Genomic DNA, 18706 nt, shown 5'->3' on the forward strand with positions numbered 1-18706 from the left:
AACGCCCGCCCTCCTCACCGCCGCGGGGGGGAGGGGCCAGGCGGCACAGAGACGAGCGTGCGCGAGGAGCGCCCGGGCGGGGGGCAGGCCGATGAACGGCCTGGAGGCTCGGGGCGGCCCTCCCCAAATCTCGGGGGGCAGGGGTAGCTTGAGGAAACATCGCGCGTTTTCTAGTTTAAGGGTGGCGGGGGGGAGCTGGAGCGAAGGGGGGCCCTGAGGTAGGGGCAGGCGTGTAAAGGGAGCGCCGAGGTGACCGTGCCTGTGGGATAAAACGGGAGCAGGGAGCGAGCAGCCTGAGGGCACCTGGCTTCAGCAATCAATATTTAGGGGCACGTGACCACCCCCTTGCATCACTTACTGGGAGAGGGCTCTGGCTTAGTGCTCTGCACAGGCTGTGGGGGGGAGGTCCCTGACTGGTGTTCCCTGTAAGCTGAGCACTTAGGCAGCCACCCAGAAGAGAGTCAAATATTTAGCTGCGCACCGCAGCCAGCAGTATGTGTTTTCACTGGTGGTGCACATTCACACATGCCTTAGTGCACATAACATTTATTCTGCACACAGATGGGGAAAAAAATTAGAACATTGGCAGGGGGACCCAGCCTCTGCCCCCTTTCTCTTCCCCAGCTAGGGTCATGGGGGTTAAGCAGCAATTGGGGGCTTTTCCTTAGAACAGGAGGAACAAGGGGCTAGCCATCATAAAGGAAATCACCTGCCACCCAGCATTTATGGTAGCTACAGACCCCGGGTAAAAGTGGGCTGCTATGGTAGCATTTTAACCTTGCTTTCCCTTTTGCTCCTCCTCCCCACATCATTTGCAGCCTTGCTTGTAGGGTCTGACTCTGGCTCCTTCTCTGAAGCCCTATCTCTGCTCACTCCATCCTCCCTCCTTTTTACCAGATGGGGGTAGGGGGTTGGGACACAGGCTCTGTCTTGAGTTAAGGGATTTGGAGTGAGAGGGGCTCTGAGCTGAGCCTGGGGCAAGGAGTTGGTGTACAGGAGGGGGTTTAGAGTACATGCTCTGTAAGGGAGTTTGGGTCCAAGGGGCTCAGTGCTAGGATAGGTGCAGGAGGGGGTACATGGTTGGGGCAGGGTTTGGGGATTCTAGCTCCAGCTGGACACTGCTTACCTCAAGTGTTTCCTGGGTGGTGGTGCTAAGGCAGGTTCACACCTGCCCTGGCCCTGGCCCTGGCCCTGGCCCTGCACCACTCTCAAAAGCAGCCAAGAAACTCCCTCTATCCCAAGCCCTGTGCCCTTCACATCCATTCTGTGGAGATAGAATACAGGATGGGAGGGGCCCACCCTGACATCAGTGCCCTCTCCAGAATATAAGGTGGGAGAGGCCTACCTTGACATCAGTACCCCCTCCTCTTCCTTCCCTGCTCTGCACAGTAAGCAAGAGGCTTTGAGGGGGAGGGGGAAGGTACCTCCATGAAAAATACAAAGTACTCCATTTAGGAATAACAATCCATTACACACATACACAATGCAAAATGACTACTTAGGAAAGAGTACAGTAATTCCTCATTTAACACTATAGATATGTTTCAGAAAATGATCGTGTTAAGTGAAAACGTGTTATGTGGGATCAATTTTTCCATTGAAAATAATGGAAAAGGTGGGGGTTGCGTTTCAAGCGGTGGTGTCGGTTGGGGGAGAAAGGGGACTGAGTTACAGCAGGGATGGGAGGTGTTTGGCTCTGGGGAAGGGAAGGGAAGGGGAGGAGAGGGGATTGGGTTGGGAACATGCCCCATGTGATGGGTCTGCCGGGACCCGCACTGCATCTGGCGAGGGGGGGTTCACTGGGGAACGGCGCAGCGAGCGGCGAACCCTCCACCACTTTACAGGGAGGTGGGGGAAGTCCCGCGCAGCTACTGGCGACGGGCTGGCTGGGGAAATTGTGTTATTCCAGGGACGATCGTGTAATTCAAAAAACGTTCCCTAAAAAAAATCGTGCTATTGCAAAAACGTGTTAAGTGGGCACGTGTTAAATGAGGAATTACTGTACTGCGGAAAGAGATCTAGGGGTCCATAATGGACAACAAGCTAAATATGAGTCAATAATGTAACACTGCTGCAAAAAAATCAAACATCATTCTGGGATGCATTGTCAGGAGTACAGGCAGTCCCCGAGTTACGCGGATCCGACTTATATCGGATCCGCAGTTACGAACGGGGATTTTCTCGCCCCGGAGGACTGGAGCGGCGGGACGCCTGGTCCCGCCGCCTGCCTCCTCCGGGGCGAGAAAAGCTGCTCCCCGTCTCCCTGGTCTGCTGGGGGAGCCAACAGACCAGGGAGACGGGGAGCAAAGCCGCGGAGGACCCGGGCCGGACCCGCGGCGCTGATCTGGAAGCGCCCCGGGTCCGGCCCCGGGTCCTCCCCCGCTTTGCTCAGCGTCTCCCTGGTCTGCTGGGGGGGGACGCAGCTAGTGCCCCCCCCCAGCAGACCAGGGAGACATGGAGCAAAGCCCGGGGCCTGTGGTAGAGCAGGTGGGGCGCTGCCGGTTGGTCCCGCAGCACCGTTCCTTGGCGCTACTGGACCAACCCGGCAGCACCCCAGCTGCTCTGCCCCAGGAGTCCGGATTCAGCCATTGCTGAAACTGACCAGCGGCTGACTACAGGAAGCCCGAGGCAGAGTTGCTCTGCCCCGGGCTTCCTGGAATCAGCTGCTGATCAGTTTCAGCAGCAGCTGACTTGGGGACGCCTGGGGTTCTTAAGTTGAATCTGTATGTAAGTCAGAACTGGTGTCCAGATTCAGCCGCTGTTGAAACTGATCAGTTTCAGCACCAGCTGAATCTGGATGCCAGTTCCGACTTGCATACAGATTCAACTTAAGAACAAACCTACAGTTCCTATCTTGTACGTAACCCGGGGACTTCCTGTATTGTAAGAAAGACATGAGAAGTAATTTTTCCCCCTCTACTTTGCACTGATTTAGGCCTCAACTGGATTACGGTGTCGAGTTCTGGGTGCCACACTTTGGGAAAGATGTGGAGAAATTGAAGAAAGTTTGGAGAAGAGCAACAGTAATGATTAAAGATCTAGAAAACATGACCAATGGGGAAGATTGAAAGAACTGGGCTTGTTTAATCTGCAAAAGGTAAGACTGAGCAGGGACATGTAAGTGTTCAAGTATTTAAAAGGTTGTTACAAGGAGGAGGAGGAAAAATTATTTTTAACTTCTGAGTATTGGACAAGAAGCAATGGGTTTAAATTGTAGGAAGGGATGTTTAGGTTGGACATTAGGAAAGCTTCCTAATTTTCAGGGTGGATAAGCCCTGGAATAAATTGCCTAGGGAGATTGTGGAAAGATTTGAAAGAGCTTGTTAAACACAAATTTATCAGGGATGGTGTTTGGTCTTACCATGAGTGCAGGGAACTAGACTTGATAACCTCTAACGGTCCTTTCCATTTCTATGATTCTGGAAAAAAGTCAATAGAGTTGGGCTACGTCTACACTGCAGACTTTTTGCAGAGTGTCTACACTGCATGCGCGTTCTTGCACAAGTAAATTTACAGTAAAGCGTCGGAAAACAGGGCTTCTTGTGCAAGAGCTTTTCCTCTCCCCGAAAGGAATAAGCCCTCTTGCGCCAAAGCTCTTCCACAAGAAGTCAGTGTAGAAAGGCAACAGGGGTTTCTTGCGCAAGAAAGCCCTATGGCTAAAATGTCTATCAGAGCTTTCTTGCGCAAGAGAGCGCCCACATTGCCATGGACACTCTTGTGCAAAAGCACATCTCTTCCACAAATGCACAATGCAGTGTGGACTCACTCTTGTGGAAGACCTTTTGCACAAGAACTCTTGTGTAAAACAGTTCTTGCGCAAGAAGCCTGCGATGTAGACGTAGCCTTGGTGTAGAAAGCTTGCTCCCTGATTCTAGATGTCTCTTCAGTGGAGGAAGAGTGCTGCTGTGCAGAGAGAAAAGGATCAAGGGGGCATATACATAGGAAAAGGAACCAGAGGAGATTGGTAGAAAGAAAGTGGGAAATAGATTAGTGACCCACTAATAAGGATAGGGATAAGACAGGGATGGGAAGAAGAGGGCAATCAGTGGCTATCAAAATGTCCTCTTCAAGAAATCAATCCTGAGTGATACCAACTTAATGAATCCTCTGTCAGCTTACAACACTGTGAAGTGATTCTTCCCTAGTAAGTCACATAAAAAAGGTTTAGCAGTGTGAGGTTTGGTATTCTGTATGTGCTTTAAGTGGGAGTCTGAAAGTTCACCCACCTAGGCTTCACTAGACTAGCAACGTAACTGAAAAACTTAGCTTTCCCAAAGGGCTCACTGTGTAGCAGATTTGCATTTACTTAGTATCCAGGACAGCAAATTATACTTCCTTGAGCATAACATTTTCTTAATTGCTGTGAATGCCAACCACATTTCTTTCCTTTTGAGGCAATGCAATGTAGTCCTTTTAAAGTCTTTCAAGTGTCCTTCCCCATGGACTCACTTAATGAGGTAAATGTTTTCATTAGACTCCGGTTACAGAATAACAATGTCCAAGTGCCATCTAGTGGAGTCTTGTTAAATGTATGGCTCAGAATTATTAGTGTTGTGTCGACAGCTTCTCAGTGTTTTATCTTGGGGTCCGTAATCATGCAGAACTCCTACTGAAGTATTTTACTGAGCTACATGTTGTGAAATTTGGCACTGAGAGATTTTTTTAAAAGCTGATTGCTGCCCTCCCTTTGCTGCACAAGGTAAAGAGCTGCTTTAGCTCTGTATTTCAGTATATTCTGACCTCTGCTATACCTAAACAAATGTGTGAAATGGGGATGATTCAGGGAGACCTCTCACATATACAGCATCAATGAGTACAACCAGGAATAGGAAATAGGATGTTCCAGTTCTAGGGATGAATGCCTTTGTAAACAGAGTGACAGGGAAGATCAAAACTGAAACAGTCTTTCTACCTCCCAAAAATATGAAATAGGAAAAAGAGGCTTAAAAGTAAAAAACAACATCAAATGAGCATAACTCTGGAAGGAATAAGCAAGGACGGAAAGATGCAACAGTTCGCCTCTAAATCAAAAATAGGCAACAGTGATGACTGGCTATGTAGGGTAAAAGCCTATTATTGCTCTGTTCTAGAGTTTTCAGTATTTAATCCTTTGCCAACATTCATATATCATGTTATGGCCCTAAAAGTCTCTGAATTAGTCTGATAAAGGAGGTTTCAGAAGCCATTGTGCCAACTTACTTTCTTCATGACTGTATTCTGCAGTGTTCTTCTCTACCCATCACCTGTCAGCAGTCACTATAGGTTTTTAACACCTGTACTGAGTGGCCGGTGTCCTGGTATATATGAGTATGTCCAGTGCTTTTTTTTGTTTAAAAAAAAAAAGATGCCAGTACTCAATTTTTGAGGAAAGTACATTTAAAAAATGCCTTTCCAACCCTTCTTCCTATATCATGTCAACATACACATATGCATAAGTGAAAAGCAAATTTTTCATCTTGCTGTTCCCGCAGGCGTTGTCAGTCAGGCTAGGGGCTGTGCTGGGGGAAAGTGGCGTGGCGGGAGTGCTCCCAAAAAAAAGGTGCCAGTATGCCATACCAGTGCGTACCGTCACAAAAAAAGCACTGGTATGTCTCCATTGCAATGAAAAATCCATGGCCGGCCTGTGCCAACTGACTTGGGTTTGCGGGACTCAGAATAATAGGCTGTTTAATTGCAGCATAAATGTTTGGGCTCAGGCTGGTGCCCAGGCTTTCAGACTCAGCAAGATTGCAGTGTCAGGGAGCTCAGGCTGTATCCCAAGACCAAATGTCTACACCACATTTAAACAGCCCCTTAACTCAGCCAGTTGCACGTGTTTAAGGGCTGTGTAGCCATTCCCTTTGAGAACTACCAGTTCCTCTCAGAAGCAACGTGGGGCTGTTAGGGTCACTTTTATCCTTCCCTTCCCCTTTCAGTAAAATTAGCAATTCAGGCCTTGCAGAGAAGCTGCACATTGTTTTCATGGAGCAGGGGAGGAAACCAGGGAGCAAAGCTGCTCTTAAGGGGCAGGTATATACACATAATCACTGTAATAACAGGAAAACAAGGAGAAACAGGGAGTTGGAGAATTTGGGGACAGATGGAAACTTTTAAAGAGGTAATATGGAAAAAAAGATAGGGAAACCATGAGGAGCAAGATGATAGAGGGAAAAGGAAACATGAATGTAGAGGACAGAAACAGGAATAGGGGCCAGTGTTTGGGGAGGAGAGGGAGAAGAAGAAAAAGAATCAAAGCTCGCACACCCCACCAGTTAGGCTGAATTGAATTGCAAGGCTCTAACTCTTGAAGCTTTGACCAGCCCCACTGTCTGATGTCTCTGAATGGTTAATTATTTCCTGGTGGTGAGGAGCAGGTCTGAGGTGGGCCACAGGGAAACCTTGTTTAAAATATCACTTGCAAAGGCAAACTTGAGTCCCAAACAGAGGCAACTAACAGGAGAGTTTCAGAGGGAGTTTGGAGAGTGAGTATGAGAAGCTTCCCTTCCAGGTTCGGCATTAAGTATGATAAGATGGCTAGTGATGGAACAGCAGGGGCACAACTAGCTGTTCTGAGGAGGGCATGCAAGATGTGACTTTGGGCCCCTCTCTTCTCTCATTGCTCACCTCTTAAGCGTTACTGATTAGCTAGCAATTATTTTATCTCATCTTAGTGTATTAAAGAGAGATTAAATAAGTTTGCAGTTTTAATTGCACCTAGTATTTTGTAGGGGTGAAAGAAACTTAAGTTTCTTACAGGTACGGTCATATCCCACCCACTGTGTGTGGCGGTGTGTGCTCAGGGCAGGGGTTAGTGGAGTGCGATATGACAGTACCTGTAAGAAATGTGGGAGTGGGGAGTCAGAGGAGAGGATTAGAGTGTGTGGGGATGGGGAGCTCAAGGCAGGGAGTATGTGGGGGTGGTGCAGGAATCAGAGCAGGGGGTTGGAGGTGCAGGGTCAGGGCAGGAGGGTTTGGAGGGGTTCAGGAATCAGGGAGTTGGGTTGGGAGGGTCAAGGCAGGGAGGTTTTGGGGGTTCAGGAATCGGGAGGAGGCTGGAGGGCTCAGGGCAGGAGGGATGTGGGGGTGCAGGAATCAAGGAAGGGGCTGAAGTTGTGGGGGCTCAGGGCAGGGACATGGGGATTCAGGAATGAAGGGATGGTGGCTGTGGGACAACCTAACTCCTGGTATAGATGGTGCTATGTCAGTGGGAATGCTTCTCCTGTTGACATAGCTACTATCTCTTGTGGAGGTGGATTAACTATGATAACAGGAGAAGCTAACCCATTGGCATCAGAGACAATACAGACAAAAAGAGTTAGGAATTTATTTTTGATAAATAGGCTCTTTACTAGCTATAGTAATACAGAGTTTTGAATAATCCATTTAAACTGCAATGCAGACACATTTCTCACCCCCCTCATAAGCAGTGCAAAGACTTGAGGGGAGTTATGGGTAAAGGAAGAGATGAGGGAGAGGGAAGGAACCTGGGAGTGAACCTGGAGGATTGGTAGGTGTGGATGCGTGTGGTACAAAACAGGAGTTTTTTGGTGGCATGAGGGATTGTTTGGGAGCTGGGGAGCCTCTCTCATGCAGACCGTGATTGACACCTAGCATCCCTCATTCAGTTGCACATCTTCCCCGTCCCTGTGTCTCCCTGCAACCTACTTTCCCCTTCCCTGAGTCCCTGCAGTCTTCTTCCCCTTTTCCCTTGTGGCTCTGCAGCTTTCTGTCATTCAACCGCTGGCTCAATGCTGTCATCTCACTAGCTTCTGAGCCCACCCCCCTAGTCTGTCCTTTCCACTAGTCCTTCTGAACCTCACTCTGTGGCCGCCCTACAACAGCCCTGTGTGCCCTGCTCTGCTTATTCTGTGCCTTCCCACGCCACCTGGCTCCACTGAATGCCATCTCTCCCTTTCTCTTTCTGCTGGTTTGCTGCTGTGTCTTCTGGTGCTACAGCAGCGCCTGGTGGGTGACTGGTGTAATAGCAGTGAATCTGTATATATTCCGCAGCAGAATCTGTATATCAGGGGTCTCAGACTCCTGGCCCACAGCCATCCCAGGCCAGTGATTGCACAATCCATCCCAGGACTCCTGTCCGTTATCATCCCCCAAGCTCTGCCCCTTCCTACTATTGCCTCACCCTTCCCCCCCCCCATGGCACTCTGTCCCTGAGGACGTGGTTTCGGGGATCACCGGGGGGGGGGGGGAGAGGAGGGGAATCTGATGCAGCACAGCAGCAGTGTTGCACCCCCCTGCACTCTCTGTGCACTAGGAGCCATGGGGAAGCGGAGCACAGCAGAGCTAGTGCTTTGTGCTTCTCTGTGGATCCTACCACCATTGGAACTATGTGAAAGATGTGTCTGCTACTACCACATGGCACCAAGCCCCCCAGTGATCCCTGAAGCTGTGTCCTAGAAGACAGGGTGGCATAGGGGGAGGACAGGGCAATGGCGGGAAGTGGCAAGGCTTGGGGGTCAGTAACAAGACAGGCACCTCCTCCAGTCCTGGGCTGGATTGTGCAATTATTCTGTGAATGGCCCATAGGCCAGGAGTTTGAGACCCTTGATATGTTTTCCAGAGGAAAAAAATCAGCAGGGCAGGGGTTAGGGAAAAGGAATCGTGTGTGCGCGTGTACATGTGCACAGTGTCACAGAATGCCCCCCAGGAGTAGCATATAGTAAGAGACCATTCAAGGTGAAGCAGCCAATTAACATTGCAGTCATAAGACAAAAAAGGGGGTTAGTGAGTTACAGATTATTCTAATAATGTATAAATCCACTGTCAACATTTTTAACTTAAGCTCCCAGGCTCATCTTTTGAAGATGTTCTGGTTTTCTTGGATGATAAAGCCAGCGGCCAGATATGGAGTGATCACTTTGTGAAAAACCTTAGCACTCAGTTAATTATTAGTATCAGGTATTACCAGAATGTTTATTTACTGTTTTGGGGAGCGATGAAAACACAGACGATGGGATGTCACAAAACTTCATCTCTCAAACTGGGCCAGTTCCCCTGTTGGGAAAAAACCCAATAAATCAATTAACTTCCAGAATCTAGGTAAGACTATTAGGGGTTGCTTTGCTAAGGGGAAGGGAGAATTTGATAGACATGAGGAGAAGGTCTGAACAGGAGCTATGATTAGTGTTTATCTCTGCTTTTGCAGCCACTCCCTCAGCCTAGGGGACAGCAGGAGGTGAATCAGTCAAGGCTGTGGACTTTGCTGCCTGGAGCTCAGGTAATTAGGCAGCCCCCCCACCAGGGCAGATCAATAATTTGTTGTATTAAAATGTAAATGTATTTATACCAAAATGTTGGTATTTTGTAAATGTTGCTTCATTTAAGAAAGGTTGATTTTCTTGACTTGGTCTGTGACAAGTGGTATATTAGTGCAAGATTTTTTCTGTGGAATCAGGATTCTGACCCAGCAATGTAGGGTCTTTTAGTTTAACAGACAGTAAACCTAGCCTTAGCTACAAAGCCAAACTAAAGGACTAGTTTTTACAGTATCACACAGGGCCATCCCTAAGGTGCCACTCAGTGCCTCAGGTGTGGAGCCAGGAGTACCCCCCCCACATCATCCTGCATCTCCTGTACTCCACCAGCACTCCACCCTTTCCCTCCCAAGCTCTGCCCCTACCACACCCCTTCCTATTCCTGCTTGCCCCCTTTCTCCTCCTCCAAGAAGTGTGGCAACAGTGTCCTTATATGGGGCAGCTCCACTCCACTGCGGTCTCCAGCCTGCTGCACCCTGCTTCTCCACAATGGTGTGAATTGGAGTGCCATGGGACCAGAAAAGCCAAGCGCAGTGGGCCAGTAGAGGGCGGCAGGGGCAGGCTGATGGGCTGCTCTGGCTCCTGTCGCTGCAGTGACTATGGGGTGTGAGCCTTGTGGCCATCCTTCAACAGGACCCCCATAATTCCTCTAGGTCCCATCCATAGGATGGTTGAGGCAGCCACCCCAAACCATCCTTTACTTGGAATAGCTCTGGTGTCCCCACAATCCTTGTTGCTTTTGTTTAACTTGAGAACTGGTGTCTTTCAACTTACAGAACTGAAAATTATAACTTTTTGGTGGACCAGTCAAAAATCGATGCAAGAAGCGTGCTATACCATCCTAGATATATTACAAAATGAGAGCAGCTAAGCATTCTCATGTCCTGATTCTACTGCCTCAAGGCAAACAAGGAACTAGTACTGAATTTCCAACTTTATCTTGCTCCCCTGTGAAAGTATTATTTGCATTATAGCAGAAAGGCTATAGTGCTTGTTTCATTTGTAAACAATATGCAGTAGCTTTCAAAATGGATCAAAGAAATAAAACAGCAAAAAATGCTACATTCACTATACTAACAAAGTTGGAATCTGTTGTGTGAATCACATGTTCTTGGAATTCCAAGTGCACTGAAGTTGTTCCTGATCCCAAGAGATTCAGATAAGTAAAACAGATACATGCAGATAAAAGAGACTTTCTTTTTAAATATTTCTCAAATAAAAAAAAGATGAAGCTAAACATTAAAATACAATAACAAATTATGTTTTGATAATTTTCTCTGAGAGACTCTTTTTTTCAAGCATGAGCCAAATGGGAAAAGCAGAGAAAGAATAAAATGATCAAGTAAACTTTTTTTAAAACATTATGCAGCAAAAGGAAAAAAAATACTGGCAAATAAAAGAAACAGCCCATAATCTAACCCAACAAACCGATGTGTGCCAACCATACTTAGAAAAAAACCCAAACAGATTGAGACATGCTAGTTCCTAGCAGCGTTATACAGGCAGTCCCCGGGTTACGTACAAGATAGAGACTGTAGGTTTGTTCTTAAGTTGAATCTGTATGTAAGTCGGAACTGGCGTCCAGATTCAGCCGCTGCTGAAACTGACCGCCAGTTCTGACTTACATACAGATTCAACTTAAGAACCCCAAGCTTCCCCAAGTCAGCTGCTGCTGAAACTGATCAGCGGCTGATTCCAGGAAGCCTGGGGCAGAGCAACTCTGCCTCGGGCTTCCTGTAGTCAGCGCTGGTCAGTTTCAGCAGCAGCTGACTTGGGGACGCCTGGGGCAGAGCAGCTGGGGTGCTGCTGGGTTGCTCCAGTAGCACCGCTCCTCGGCGCTACTGGACCAACCCAGCAGCACCCCAGCTGCTCTGCCCCAGGCGTCCTGATTCAGCCACTGCTGAAACTGACCAGCAGCGGCTGAATCAGGACCTGGGGCAGAGCAGCTGGGGTGCTGCCGGGTTGGTCCAGTAGTGCCCAGAGCGGCGCTGCAGGACCAATCGGCAGCGCCCCAGCTGCTCTGCTCCAGGGTCCAAAACAAAAGCCTGGTCTGCTGGGGGGGGCCACACTAGCCACGCCCCCCCCCCCAGCAGACCAGGGACACGGGGAGCAGAGCCGCAGCGGCAGCGGGGTGCTGCACCTCTGAGGCTTTGCTCTGGCAAAGCCTCAGAGGCGCGGGACCCACCCGCGGCTGCGGCTTCAGTCCCGGTACCTGTGGTCTGCTGGGGACGGTCCCCAGCAGACCACAGGCACAGGGACTGAAGCCGCAGCAGCGGCGGTTCCCCGCGCTTCTGAGGCTTTGCTCTGGCAAAGCCTCAGAAGCGCGGGAACCCGCCCGGTGCCCCTGGTCTGCTGGAGACGGTGTCCAGCAGACCAGGGGCACCGGAGCAGCTTACGAACGGGGCTTTCTTGCCCCGGAGCTCGCAGGTAGCAATCTGCTACCTCGACCTCCAGGGCGAGAAAGCCCCGTTCGTAAGTGCGGATCCAACGTAAGTCAGATCCGCATAAGTCGGGGACTGCCTGTACTTCTTGCCATTCAAATTCTGTGTCTTAATCCAATATTAAGAACTTGATATTAAAAGAAGGTAAACCTTTTGATGTATAAGCAATATGGAGAAGTTCTTGTTTTGTTGTTTTTGTTTTGTTTTGTTTGTAACCAGACCTGTTTTCTCTTGCTTGGTATCACAAATCAGTTTTGTTTAATAAACTTATTTTTGTTTTATTATAAATCATCCCAGTGCTGTTACACTAAAGTAAGCCATGCACCCTGAACTGAGTCACCAGGCAGCTGTGTATTCTGTCTCTACAGACAGTGGATCTCCTAATTTTTGAGAGTGTCCAGTAGAGGAACAGGACACTACACAGAGATGTCTTTGGGGAACTTGGAAACTGAAATTCACTGCATATTATGTGAAAGATAAAGTTTAGACTGGCAAATTCTTGAGGAGTTTGCTAGTTAGGTGGATTGGTGTGGTAGGGGGCATCACAGTTTAAGCTCTGCCAAAGCGCTCACCTACTGAGCCAGAGAGATAACAGTGGCTTATGGTTCTGGGCATCCAGGAAACCACTTTAGCTCAATTAACCTTTCTGTGCTGACTCTCTGCACAGGAGTTAATTTAACCCTGTGGAAAGTACAATTTTGCAATATATACACATTGGGTTTTAAAAGTTAAATCATGACACTGCATTTTTTTTCTTACAAACATATAAATTATTTTATTTACAAAGCCATGTTACAAAAAATAATAATAAAGCAAAAAACAAAAAAATACAATCGCTCACTAGAGAATATCTCCAGGCCCGGTGTTGAACCACGGCAGTATCAATCAGATACATGTTTGTTCTGTTTTTCCTTTTTTAAAACTGTAAGCCGTAGAATTTACTATTTACACCTACTTTAAGACATTTATTCTGCTTACAATTATCACAAGCATGGAATGAATTCTATTTGATACTGCTAACACATAAAGGTGCAGGAGAAAGAATGAAAATACTTAGTGTTACAAAATATGTAGAAAAGAAATTGACTGTACAAGTATGGCGTTATTTTTTTTTTGAATGATTGGACATGCTTTCTTCAAAAGTCTTCTGAAAAATTTCTAAAATCTGAAGTAGGAAAGCACAATATAGCAGGTGCAAATTCATTTCTGTGCAACAACAGTTATTTAATATATCCCATGACTGACCAGCTATGCAAAACCCACAGAGTTTTGTTAAAGTGCCATGGGTCAACAGCATAACAAAATATAAGGTGTAAATAGAAAAATTTCATTTTTTTTCTTTTTTTAAAACAATAGTTCACTGAGAATCAGCAATAATAGAATATGCTGTATAAACTATTCTCTACAAAGGTCGATCAGCACTATTTACAATTGTTACATCGATACAAAAGAAGGCATACAAGTTATCCAAGTCGCTTTTTTTCTTTTTTTATGGCTGACGGGCCTATGCATTGCGTATGAGTAACAACCAAAGCTTCTGAGCCTATATTGCTAGAAACAAATCACAAGATCTTCAGGCAAATGAGGGAGAAAAAACTGCAGAGTGAATGCTACACTAATAATGCACTATAGGCTGGTCCAGTTTATATCCACTTTAAAAAATGTTTATTTCCATTTCACTTTTCAGGCTGAAAATTTTAATACATATATAATCAAATAATGCTTCTTTAATGAAGGGAGAAATACCATGGAGTTTTCAGTTGATACTTAGCTTTCACCAAATGCTCTCCAGTCTAAGCCACTAGAAAAAAAATATGAGCAGCATTCAAAGGATAGTCTCCAGATTCCAGCTGTCCAATTAAAAGATGAACATAAAGCGTTAAAAATTCTTAAAACTACTGAATTACTCCTTCAGTCACTGACTAGCATTATTTCTCAGAAGCAGCCACTAAATCTCACAAGCATTCTTTTCCTTCTGGAAGCAGAAGGGACACTTCATCAATTATAGAGGGTGACTTGGTAACTAAGATTTTTAAATTCCTGCAGTTTTACAACTCAAAATAAATTAAAAAAATCAACACAGTTCTGCTTCTAAAACTGAAGACAAAAATTGTGCAAAAATAACAAAGATATGTACACATTTTTCAGTTTGAAGAAACGTTCAATAAAAACAATTCAAAGAACATTTAAAAAATATAAACATTGCTTAAACTTTCCTACATTTCATACTGTTTCTGAAACTATTCCAGTCAGCTAGCTCCAAAATACAGTAAACATAAATTACAAAATTAATACTATAAAAATGTACTTTAAGAATATCTTCTCAACTTTTTTCAAAGGGTCTAGCCTCGTTTATAATTCCTTTAAACATCTTATAATTCTTAAAATCTGCCTTAAGCCTTCTTTTTTAGAAAAGAAAAGAAAATCCCTATTAGGTGCAGTCTTTTTTTCCCCCCATGATGGAAATAAACCAGCATATAAGTGCACTTCTAACACTGTAGAAATAAAAAAATTAACTCCTTTGTACTAATGTTCCAGTACCTGGTATCAATTTCCTGATTATAAAATCTATATTTTATTAAAAAAAACAAATGAGTAATCCTATAAGAAACACTATCAGTGCAATTCTATTGATGCAAACCAATCTGTTCAACTCCTGTCCTTGCAAACTCAAATAGTTTATTGAAGCAAACCAGTAGTATGATCTTAGGGGTCACAACTCCCATCACAATACAGGGAATTTTCATGTTGCTTTCCTACTAACATTAGCAGGAGTTAGTGCATAAGTCCTCCATGCATTGATTGGAGTACAGACTTCTTCAGAGCCTGATCCTCAGAGACACTGAACATGCAAAACTCCCAATAAAATCAATGGGAGTTGTGGATGCTCAGTACACCCATCAAGATTAGTTCTTAAAGCTGCAATGCCCCAATTGTTGCAAACTGCTCAGAAATGCACTAGGTAATATTTTTTATTCATAAGACAAACAAATCCAGATATTATTGTAGTTTTTAATTAATGATAACAAATTTTGGGGACAATTTAAAATAAATCCAAATAATGAATTAGATTATTTTGGAATGTTCACTGTTACCGTTGCAAGAAACAAGGGGAGCAAAGCAACATTAATAGCTTGAGAAAGCATGAAACAACAAAATGGAATGCACAGATCAGTGGCAAATATAAGCAAAAAACTAATAAACCAGTATTACAGCAGTTTTCTGTAAATTTCATTTAGAACCACAAACTGATAAAAGTTTACATCCAACTGCAGGACACAGAAAATAAAAACCCTATGGTGCAGGGTTGCTGAGAGCTAGAGATTATAGGCTGGTTCCTTTTCCTTGCTATGGAAGAGTCCTTATCCTACCAGTCCGATTTGATGTCTTCTAAAAGAGAAACCAGAGCCAGTTTCAAAATCGGGAAACATTTTCTAGTATATGCGCTTGTTCATTCAACACTGTAACAACTTTAATAATGCACCTGATGCTGCAAAGGATAAAAAAGGAATTCGTTTTTCTTGAATCCAATATCAGTTTAATCCCTTTTGAGAAATATATTAATTTAAATACACTAATTGTATTGGACTCCAATGAAAAGAAGTTGTATCAAATATGCTGAGTTTCTTGTTGAGCTTGCATGTAGTGTTTAAATAAAAGAGATACAGTGATACACTAACTTAATAAAGGAGATTGCAGAATCTCCCTCATTGGAGATATTTAAGAGCAGGTTGGATAGACATCTATCAGGGATGATCTAGAACAGTGGTTCTCAAACTTTTTGGGCTCTGGAGCCCTTTACATGCGTAAAAATTTATGCGGCGCCCCAGCGGTCCACTGATTGTATGTGTTGTACCTATTGATATTTCCAGTTAGTCAACCTCATGGAGCCCCTAGAAATGTCTCGTGGAGCCCTGGGGCTCCTCGGAGCACAGTTTGAGAAACACTGACCTAGAAGGTGTTCTGTCTTGTTTTGGGGGCAGAGGACTGGACTAGATGACCTCTCAAAGTCCCTTCCAGTTCTATGATTCTATAAGCTTAATATTTGACTTCCAGAGCACTCTGTTGCCAACTCATATGAGCAGTATTAATCCCAATCATTCAAAAGCTATGAATTGGGCCCCACTAAATCTTGAGAGAGAAAAAATATTTTTCTTTATTTGCATTTAGGGGTCATGTTTTCAAGCTTCAAGTGCTATTTTGAGGGCTAGAACCTTGCCTTTTTTTTGTTTGCTTTTTTAAAGAAAGCTCCGGTTTTCATTTGATGATTCCAAGACCTGGGGCTTTAGAAAAAAATCACCAAATACTGCTATACCAGGTAAGTCTGCAAGAGCTGGCAACAGTGTATCGCTGAAAAATCCTACAGTAGCTTCTGTTCATATACAACTGACACAAAATCTATGTTTTGGCTCTTGGGATTTCATTAGTGGATCCAGAACGGCAGTTAACTAACAACCTGTATTCCTGGGGTTGGGCAAAGAGGATGCTGAGGAAAGAAAAAAATAGGAACTGCCCTTAAATCAACCAAAAATCGGTATTATGCTTCATAACAGATTTTGCCCTTGACTGTGGTTGGCATTTGAATGGCATTCTCTTAAAACAAAATGCCAGTATACAAGAAGAGATTTTCCAGTACATTTGTTTACTAAATGTAAATCTTCCTCCATGTACACAAACACCTTTAAATCAGTAGGCAAGGGAGAACAAACTGTTTTACTGTAGGTCATATCTGGCAGTTCATCTCTAAATGATGGCGATTCAGATCATTGTGAACGGGGGAAAATGAAGTAAGTGATCAGCATTAACGCTATCACTATCCCTGTTGTTTATTTCTCTCCTCCCTTGTCTACACAGGGAAAATTAACCAGTAGTGACTGCTCTGTGAGTGGAATACTTATTTCTGAATAAAGTCACATCTGTTTTGAAGTAGACTGTCTATATGTGGAATAACTATGGGGGAATCTCTTCTCCTTCTCTGGGGACTTAACACGGTGGGAAGGCTCATGTGTTTTAATGCTTCTGAGAGCTAAGCTGGAGGGAGTTTAACTCCTGGTAGAGCTATCCAAGCTGGAGATGTCAAAGTGTAGGGACCAAATGAAAAGAAGTCTACAGGTTCTCCAGGTGGACAAAAGGCCAGCATCCTGACCTTGTAAACAAGTTGCATTATAGAAACACAACAAGATAGTCATTTCAACAAACTGTATTATAGACAGGGGATAGCAGAGTTCATGTCCTGAGTGATGTCTGATGGTGTGAGAAGGAATCAGATTCAGGGTAGTTTGTATGGCTGTGCCAGTCAATTTTCTTGTGTAGACAAGCCCTGGTCTCTTCCTCTGCAATATTTCTCTGTTCTATTGTAACTGCTTGAGTGTACTTGGTTTCCTTTTGCAGTGAGTTTTATATATAAAGCACTGTTTCATCTGTGGCTGGTTGGTTTTCTACTTCTGAGACAACTGGCCAGCAAATGACAAACTGATTGCACAGTGCTATGGGTGGCTAACAATATGCAGAAAACTCATCATTCCTGTATAGTTTGCGAATGAAAAACAGCTGCAAAAAGAAGCTTAATGAGGGGGAAATCTAATATTACTTTATAAAAGGAAGGATTAAATCTACAGAGGACAAAGCTTAAAATATGATTAACACAAAATGATTGAAACATTACTTGATATTTTACCACTTAAGTGTACTTTTGCTTTAAAAGCAACAACCAGAAAACTTACTTGTCTGTTGTGTACTGGGTTTGATGTACTTGAAGGACTGGATTGTGACAAAGCTACACTGCTATTTTTTCCAATCTGAAAGACATGAATTGAAGAGTATTGAAAGGCACATTGCTGTCAGATGCATGGGAAGCCTGTATTGACCTTGTTTTCTTTCACATTGGAAGTAATATTGTTTTATATTTATTTAGAAAAGACAGGTAACATTTCTCATGTCTGTTTCAACAAAAACAAGAAGGAATCCTGCAGCACCTTAAAGACTAACACATTTATTTGGACTAAGTTTTCATGGGCTGGAACCCACTGCATCTTGTTAAGCTTTAAGGTGCCACATGATTCCTTGATGTTTTTACAAATAACATTGCTGTCATCTATTGAAAAGCAAGCTTCTTTAGGTATAATCCTAGTTATCTCACTGGCCCTTTTAAAGGCAGGCAAATGTAGTTACATTTAACAAAGCACATCAGGATGGAAAAACAACACATCTGTCCAGTTCTATAGTGACCGACCTGACTTTGACTTCTGAGTTACAAGCTGATTTCAGATTGGGGCTGCAGCTAATCTAGAGCAGCATCTCAAACTAGTGGACACACTACAGATGCCACAAGCTGCAGAGTCATGAGCAGTCCTTTGGATTTCTGACCTCAAACTTTGTTACATTATGTTGTATGTCTTGGTCAACCTCTAGTATCTGTCCCATGGAGTCTGCAGCCCTAAGAGCATCACTGGGAAGTGTAGGTTTATATTCATGTACAGGCAGTCCCCGAGTTACGCGGCTCCGACTTATGTTGGATCCGCAGATACGAATGGGGATTTTCTCGCCCCGGACGACGGGAGCGGCGGACGCCCGGTCCCGCCGCCCCCATCCTCCGGGGCGAGAAAAGCTGCTCCACCTCTCCCTGGTCTGCTGGGGGGGGGGGGGGGGGGCGGGGAGAGGAGCCAGATCAGCGCCGCGGTCCCGCCCGGGTCCTCCTCCGCTTTGCAGACCAGGGAGACGCTGAGCAAAGCGGAGGAGGACCCGGGCGGGATCGCGGCGCTTCCAGATCAGAGCCGTGGTCCCGCCCGGGTCCTCTGCCGCTTTGCTCAGCATCTCCCTGGTCTGCTGGGGGGGACGCAGCTAGTGCGCTGCCCCCCCCAGCAGACTAGGGAGATGTGGAGCAAAGCCCCGGACCTGTGGTAGAGCAGGTGGGGCGCTGCCGGTTGGTCCCGCAGCACTGCTCCTTGGCGCTACTGGATCAACCCGGCAGCACCCCAGCTGCTCTGCCCCAGGAGTCCTGATTCAGTCGCTGCT

The 18706-nt window shown here is 45.3% G+C and overlaps 1 protein-coding gene and 1 long non-coding RNA gene across 8 annotated transcripts in view; one reads left to right on the forward strand and one right to left on the reverse strand.

Annotated features, from left to right (window-relative positions):
• Window positions 1-5: 5 nt before the first annotated feature.
• On the forward strand, window positions 6-10905 carry LOC112543779 (uncharacterized). The gene is made up of 4 exons (XR_016348521.1): window positions 6-143; window positions 2936-3097; window positions 9143-9214; window positions 10028-10905. It is a non-coding gene; the product is annotated as an uncharacterized LOC112543779 (long non-coding RNA).
• Window positions 8172-18706, reverse strand: part of ATXN7L1 (ataxin 7 like 1) — a 203467-nt gene continuing 192932 nt past the window's right edge. For 5 of the 7 annotated variants that reach the window (XM_075909983.2, XM_075909922.2, XM_075910048.1 and 2 more), the window contains 2 exons: window positions 17416-17490; window positions 12593-13542 (listed from right to left, as the gene is read on the reverse strand). In XM_075909983.2, coding sequence (XP_075766098.1) covers window positions 13486-13542; window positions 17416-17490 — 132 coding nt within the window. In that variant the 3' untranslated portion in view covers window positions 12593-13485. Of the gene's footprint in view, window positions 8992-12592; window positions 15083-17415; window positions 17491-18706 lie in introns of those variants that run through there. The other 2 variants (XM_075909853.2, XM_014580834.4) reach the window with 2 other exon arrangements.

This window comes from Pelodiscus sinensis, chromosome 1 (assembly GCF_052426305.1).
Source record: "Pelodiscus sinensis isolate ZL-2025 chromosome 1, ASM5242630v1, whole genome shotgun sequence".
NCBI classification, from domain to species: domain Eukaryota; kingdom Metazoa; phylum Chordata; order Testudines; family Trionychidae; genus Pelodiscus; species Pelodiscus sinensis.